We start from the raw sequence: 7,880 nt of genomic DNA, 5'->3' as shown, positions 1-7,880 counted from the left end.
AGGCCGCTGGTGAGGCTGGAGCCCCAGGGCTGCTCCTGATGTGCCTGTCACCGTGGAGCCTTTAGTGGGTGGATTCCTGATGGGGAATGTGTGTGTTCAGCCTGCTAATCTGTGCGTGGATATGCAGGGACAGGCAAGGGGAGACCCAGAGGGAGGACTGTCAACACTGGTGAGTCTTCACAAGTAAGACTGGGTACAAGGCAGTGGAGTGGGCTCAGGCCTCCCGCGCGTCCCTCCAGCACATCCTCCTGCCTATGTGGCCCTGGGCCAAGCTGCCCAAAGATGTGGAGCTCTGAAGGGCAGACTCCTAGGACACAGCATCTCCATTCCCAGGGGCCTCTTGGAGCTGAGCCCAGGTCCCAGTGCCCGAGAGCCTCCCCTTCAGCCAACAGGAGGGGACGAAATGCAGAACTCAGCGAGGGAGCAGAGAGGGACATCTCAGGGACTCAAGCAAGGAGCAGAGGCAGAAAGGTTCAAGGCATCTGGGCAATGACAGCAAGTTACAACCAGGCAGGGTCGGGGGCCAGGGTCATGAGTGGGTTTAGGACCAGATCAGCAGCTGGGGCACCAGTTCAGCGGCACACACACACCCTGACGGCAATGTGTGGAATCCTCCAGAACTCCTGGGCCTGGGAGGTCCATGTGGAGAAGCTGGACACCCAGGAGGTGCTGGACTCTGGCTCCTGGCAGACAGCCTCCCAGCCTCACCCACCTGCACCATCTGGAAGCCTGGTTGGAGCAGCCTCAGGTGCCTGCTGCACACACTACTTTCTGGGACGGACTGCCTGGGAACTGCCTGCCCTTTCTGTCCTCCCCAGGGTATATCTCCTTCTAGTGCAGAGGCTCTGGACAGTCCTCACACGTGTTTGCAGCCCCATCCTGGTACTCACACATGTGCTGCTGGTGACGCTGACAATGCTCTTGAAGAATGTTTTGCCATTGTTCAAGCTGACTTCAATAAAGTACTCCCTAAAGCACAGAAAACGCAGATGGCGAGACCCAGCCCGGAGAGATGCAGTTCTTGCCCTTGGCCAGTGGACAGCATGGGTCATGAGAGGTCATTCCCCAAACACTTGCAGGTCAACTCAGCAACGATGACCAAAGGGTAAGCGGGTCAGGCAGTGAGGGGCCCTGCCTGGGGTCTCATGCCATTGTGACCGTATCCTAAATGACCAGGGACCATTGCTTGGTGTCACCATCCTGGTTCTTCTGTATTTACAGAGTCTGTTGGCTTAACTTTGAGAGGCAACCTGGAGCAAAGGTACCATTCCTCGGGCAATCATCTCCTGCACCCTGCCCTCCTCACAGACCCTAGAACACTGCAGATCCCTGAATACCTTTGGGGCCACCAATGATAGAAGGTGGGGAAAGTGCCCTTAGCCCAGTGGGAGACACGTGCAGCCCCAGCAGGGTGGCGGGAGGTGGAACATCCACATTCTGTATACCTCACTGTGCCCAACCCTGACCCCCTGGCCTCCTACTCTATAGGGCCTCCTGCCAGGTTTTTCTGTCTTTGGTCCAGGGCAAGTTTTGGAAGTCTTGTCCATACTGATTGGATGTTCATTTAAAAGGAAATGACATGACAAGAATGTCGATGCACACATTGACCACTGTCTCTCCCCATGTGTGTCCTCAGCACGCAGAGCTGACCCTGTGGCCCAGGACCGGCATCTGGGCTCTGCCTTCCTCTTACAGAGACCCCTGTGAATACCCACCACACCCAGGCCCTGTGCAGTGCTCTGCTGTGTAACAGGAACAGGCAGGCAGAGTCCCTGCTCTCAAGGGACTCACATTTAGAGATTGCATGGGACACAGAAAACAAAATTTTTAAAAAATAAAATAAAATAAACAGGACAAAACAGATGATAAAGAGTGCAATGTGCTGTGATGTCCATGACCAGAGGAGGTGAGGGGACCAGAGGGAAGGGACAGCCGCTTCATTATGCGTGACTTCCCTCTCTTGTAGAGCCACAATTTCTGGTCTAGAGGATCATGAAATGATGCAAGGCCAGGGATTTGCTTCAAAATACTCTGTGGTAAGGGTACCAAGGAAAGCACGTTGGAGCAGGTTGAGAATGATTGAAAGTAGGTTCATTGCACAATTCTTGTTATTTTGTACACTGTTGAAAACTTCCATGAATAATAAATTATCTCTGAAGAGGTGACATTTCAGCTGAGATTGAAAAGATGAGGAGCCAGCCAGGCAAAGATCATGTGCCAATGCCCTGGGCAGTGACTCGCTGACTTTGTCAAGGAGGGAAAGAGGTGACCCAGAACAGAGGGCAGGGCCTCGTGGGCCCTGGAAAGGGTTTTATTTTTTGTGCAGTGAATCTGTCCAGGTTGGGCAGATCCAGGATATATTTTGCACATGGAGGCAACAGGACTTGCTGGTGGGATGGATGTGAAGAGGAAGCTCGGAGGAGTCAAAGATGACATTTGAGTGTTTGACCAGAACAACCGGCTGGACAGTGACACCATTTACCAAAAGGAGGAAGCCTGAAGAGGGGACTGGTTTTGTTTGTTTGTTTTAAGTCTGTAATTTTCTTTCCCAATGTTTATTTATTTATATATTTATTTATTCATTTTTGTGGGAGCGTGGTGGGCTCAGGAGAGTTCGGTAATGTGTAGACATGGAACCTTCTCACTCCTGAGCCCACACCCTTTTCATGCCTCCTGAAGTGTGGGGGAGGGCATGGGCATCTGCCTGCTGGCCTTGATCCAGCTCTCTACCCACTGGGTTCGGCTGCCAGGACCTCGGCTTCCCAGGGCTCAGCAACTGCCTGGCAACCTAGGACTGGCAGAACCCGTGGTATCGACCTTTTTGCCAAGGATGATTTCAAAACAATTATGGCATCCTCCTCATTTTCCTTTAAAAACCTTTCTCTGTTTTTTTTTTCACCTCCCTAAATATGCACATAGTTTACTCTGGCATGTGTTTTCCATGCCCTGTTCCTGAATAAAGAGCATTTCTGTTTAGAGACACTCTCTCTGTTTGTTATTTTGGTTGACAAAAATCGTATCCAGGCGCTTCCAGAAGCCAGAACCAGGCTCTGCCCCTGCTTCCCCACAGGGACAGATGCAGGACAGAGGGAAGTCTCTCCCTGACCTGCACCTCCAGGCTGGCATCAGTGGCCAGGGAAGGCACGCTGCCATCTAGTGGGGGGTGCAGGGGAGGCGTGTACAGTGGTGGCCAACACTCCAGGGACATTTTCAGGGGATATCGTCCTAATAGTGAAAATAGGTTTAAAGGTTGTTCTCAATTATTTTTAAAAACAAGCTTTTTACTCCTGGACAAGCCATCAACCAGGAGCAGAATGGCCATCTACACAGGTGCCCAGAGCTGTGGCAAGGGCTCCCCGCTGTGAGACGTCAGTGCTGGCCTGTGTATGGAGAGGTAGACGGTAACCTCCAGGGTGGGAAGCCAGTGCAGCCACAGGCCCACAGAGGAGGCAGCTGAATGCTCTTCATGGAGGTAGGCTGGGTACCCCCTTTCCCAGGAGCTACCATCACAGGGAGGCAGAAGGCCCTGGTAGGGCAGGCAGATCGCCTGGGTCTGCTTTCCTGCGCTGCAACATGAACTGTATGGCCCTGGGCAGGCTCTTCCATCATACTTCTCTCTAGTTCTCCATCCATACAGGAAAGTTGTCAGAACTAAAAATGGAGTCATTTGTGTTTTAAAAAAAAAAATTAAAGTCCATGACAAACAGGGCTAAGAAAGGCTGCAAATAGAGGGTTTTTATGCCTATATGTCTGGTAACAAAAACTATCACAAAAGACTTTGCAAAAACCACAACCTTGCACAAAAGCCACTGCAAACTTAACACAAAAAATACTTCCACAGGAACATGTTCCCAAGAACTACCTGTCCAGCCTTGGACTAGTGTCACCCTTGCTATTGATCTGTTTAGACAAGGGTAATGATCTCAAAACAATTCCCTAATCCTCATTTCTCCTTTAAAAGCCTTTGTCTTCTGTTACCTCCCTGATTATGCACATTACCATGGCACACATATTCCTAGTGCCAGGCACTGTTCCTGAATAAATACTGTTTTCTTTTAGAGAGAAACTCTGTTGTTCAGGTTGACATAAATGGTGTCCAGACGTAGGACCTGGAGTAGGACCACTACTGGAAGAAATCAGCCATTCTTGGAACTGGTGTGCAGTCCTCACTTGAGCCCTTGGAGCTCTCTGTTTCTGTGCTTGCCTTTTCTGTCCTGGAGGGTCTTCTTTCAGGCTGAGCCTCCTACTTTTGGGTAGAAGCTCTTGACTTCATTCAGCATCTGATTTGGATAAGTCAAAGACCTTACATCCCTCCTGAAATAACAATTTTTTGTCTTTTCTGGTAAATTCTTTCTGGTATAATGACAAATGTTTTTCTGATTTGAGCACCCTTGTTTCTACATAATTTACATTTGTTTGTGAGGCATGTCTTTTCTGGCAAATTCACTTTCAGTTCTGCATGCCTAATTAAATATTTGTTTGATCTGCACACCTGGGTTAAAATCCCTGTGAACAATGATTTTGGTTTGGTTCCGTGTGTCTGTAATTCATACGGAACCTAAAAAGCCCACGTAGCCAAAGCAAGACTAAGGAAAAAGAACAAATCTGGAGGCATCGCACTACCCAACTTCAAACTATACACATGGCTATAGTCATCAAAATAGCATGGTACTGGTATAAAAGTAGACACACAGACCAAGGAACAGAATAGAGAATCCAGAAATAAACATGAATACTTACATATAGCCATCTGATCTTTGACAAAGCAAACGAAAGCATAAAGTGGGGAAAGGACAACCTATTCAACAAATGGTGCTAGGATAACTGGCAAGCCACCATGTGGAAGAATAAAACTGGATCCTCATCTCTCACCTTATACAAAAATCAACTCAAGATGAGTCAAAGACTTAAATCTAAGACCTGAAACTGTAAAAATTCTAGCAGATAACATCAGAAAAACCCTTCTAGATACTGGTTTAGGCAAAGACTTCATGACCAAGAACCCAAAACCAAATGCAATAAAAACAAAAATATTCATGGCAGGTAAATTGATGAAAAAATTTTTGCATGTAATTGACTTGGTAATAATCAGAATAAAATTATGTATAAGTCTTCATAAAGATTGAGCTCTGGTATTAAAAATACAGTAATACTAAACTAAAAAATTGGTCTCCTATGTTAGAATACCAAAGTTTTCTTGAAATATTGATTTGCTATTAGTAACATTGCAAGAGGTTGTGATTTTTAATTCTGACTTCTGTTTTCTTTAACAGCCATCTTCTAAACTGCAGTCAGTTTCTATTTCTGGCACATTTTTTCCTGAGATCCATTTAATTTCCCCAGTTTCAGGTAAGGAATATAATCTTTTTCATGAAGAATGGTAATTTTATTTATTAAGGTAGGGTCTTCCTCAGATTCTTATTTCAGAAGTTCAGTTTCTGCTGCGTCCCACTGCACATGGTTTGCAGGCCATACACCATAGCCTGCAGCGCTCCTACTCTCTTCCTTCGAAAAGTTGCAGCTTTTTGGTTGGCTGAGGTGATAACTCTCTTCTCCAACTTTTTCATCAGCTGCTCTAACATTTTTCCTCCAGTTCTAACTCGGTTTTTATGGCCTGGCACTATAATGTTTATCTTGAAGGCCAAGAAAAGCAATGTTTTCCTCCAATATAACTAGATTACGTATTCTTGGCTTTTCTTGATATGTGTGAATTGTTCCATGCTACCAAGAAAGTTCACGCGTTTTTACTTTATCTAAGAGCTCTGTATTCCTCTGCTCAAGGTACTAGTCTTCTTGTTTATACTCTTCTATGAGTGTACACTCATAACCCTTGGATATATTATTTTATCTCTAATTGAATTTCAGGACCCTTTCATCAGGTTCAGTTTCCAGACTGAACGGGCTTCCCATGAGAAGAAGCAATTACATTGCAGGAGATTTCTTTTTTTACCTTTTGGTAATTGACCTAAAAGACAAACAATTTATATATTTATATTTTACCAAGATAATTTTCTGTGTTGTCTTTATTAAATTTTCGATTACTTAAGAAAACTGAGCTTTGAACAGGTTAGGGTTTTAAAATCTTTGTAACTTTCTGTATTGCTTTGAAGTTTCCTGATAATTACTCGAGTTAAATGAATGACTATTATTTAACAGTGACCTATGATTCTATTTTGATCTAGGGCTTTGAATCTCTTGACATTTTTGGTGGGCTTCTCTTAGATCAAAATTCTAGATTAAGTCTTTTTGAACTGCAATTAACTTTGAGATTTTCCAGTTGGGCCCCTGGAGAATATCAAAGAAGATATCTTTTAATTTATAGAGATATTAAATGATTAGGCTTATTTGGTAAATTATATGACAAGGATTGTCAAATGAGAAGTGAGGCTACATCTTCTTTTAGTCACATTTGTGGGTAGGCTATTGATAGGAATGTTCTAAAAATTATATAACAAAATCTAATATACTATCAGTCATAATTTGGGTTGTTATGTTAAAACTTCTTTAAAGTTTTACTTATATGGCTATGTTATTGATGTGAGTATTCTAAACATTATATGAAATTTATAAGTCCGATACTTGTGATATGATGCTATAAGTCATGATTATGGTTGATATCTTAAATTCCTGCAGGTAATGGAAACAACTAAATTTTCTTGTCGATTGTGAACTTTTATCAGATTTTTAACCACGGCTATTCTAAGTTTTCTGGATTCTACTCAAAAAGCATTTGCACTCAGTTGTTGTCCAAGTTCTTGTTACCTGTCTGTAGCTAGACCACATCCCGAATTATTCTATGTTCCTCCAATCCAACCTTCTTCCATGGAATTACTATGAATGGAAAACTGTTCTGTTCCAAAAGCCCTATAAGCTGAAACTAGATGAATTTTAAGAAACCAGCCTTGTGCCTGATGTATGGGCCACATAAAAAGTTTACCAAACCATTTGATGCCATGACCAGAGACAAACTGCAAATCAGGATGAGAAGTTGACCTTTGCATACTGTAGACAGCTTTTTTTCAAGACATTGGCAAAGACTCCATAGTATAATGAGACTCTTACGCTCCTTAAGGCTACCTTGCTCACTTGGCAAGATAATGGAGTAATTGAAATTTCACAGTTAGTACCTTTTGCTTGTAACTTGCCAGAATCTGACCTAAGAGATCTTTTGGTATACATTGGTTAAATAAGCAAATGTCTGTACTATTGCTGATACTACATGCCATACCTGGATAAATTCCGCTGGGAAAGTCAATACCAATATACACAAAGTAAGAAAACAGGCCACATGGTTAAAACAGATCTCACCTAATTCCTTATGGTCATTTGATTCATTCGATGGGTTACTGATGTGGTTTGGCTGTGTCCCTACCCAAATCTCATCTTGAATTGTAGTTCCCACAATTCCCACTTATGGGAAGGACCCGGTGGGAGATAATTGAATCATGGGGGCGGTTTCCCCCATGCTGTTTTTGTGGTAGTGAAGAAGTCTTAGGAGATCTAATGGTTTTATAAGGGGTTTCTCCTTTGGTTTGGCTCTCATTCTGTCTTGCCTACCACCATGTAAGATGTCTCTTGCTCTTCCAGCATCATTGTGAGACCTCCCCAGCCAAGTGAAACTATGAGTCAATTAAACCTCCTTCCTTCATAACTTACCCAGGCTCAAGTATGTCTTTGTTAGGAGCATGAGAACAAACTAATACAGTTGTCTTTAAGTCTAGGTTCATGGATCAAAACTATTATGCAAACCATATTTTCCATTTTTAAACTTTCTATATGCTACTTGCTAAATTTTTGCAGAAGTACAACTTGTAACCATAATGCTAGCCCATCATTTTGAGATAATAGCAAGATTGTGGAACCCACAAAATTGAACTTAA

General features: G+C 43.8%; 1 protein-coding gene across 1 annotated transcript in view; it reads right to left on the bottom strand.

Annotated features, from left to right (window-relative positions):
* ANTXRL (anthrax toxin receptor-like) overlaps positions 1–7,880 on the bottom strand; it is a 40,964-nt gene that overhangs the window by 18,302 nt on the left and 14,782 nt on the right. Inside the window, 2 exon segments of the mRNA XM_011990979.1 lie at positions 891–969; positions 1,492–1,576. Coding sequence (XP_011846369.1) covers positions 891–969; positions 1,492–1,576 — 164 coding nt within the window.

The sequence above is a fragment of the Mandrillus leucophaeus genome, unplaced genomic scaffold, assembly GCF_000951045.1.
Source record: "Mandrillus leucophaeus isolate KB7577 unplaced genomic scaffold, Mleu.le_1.0 Scaffold388, whole genome shotgun sequence".
NCBI lineage: Eukaryota > Metazoa > Chordata > Mammalia > Primates > Cercopithecidae > Mandrillus > Mandrillus leucophaeus.
Note: the sequence above shows the minus strand (reverse complement) of the source record. Positions and strands in the feature narration are given on the sequence as shown.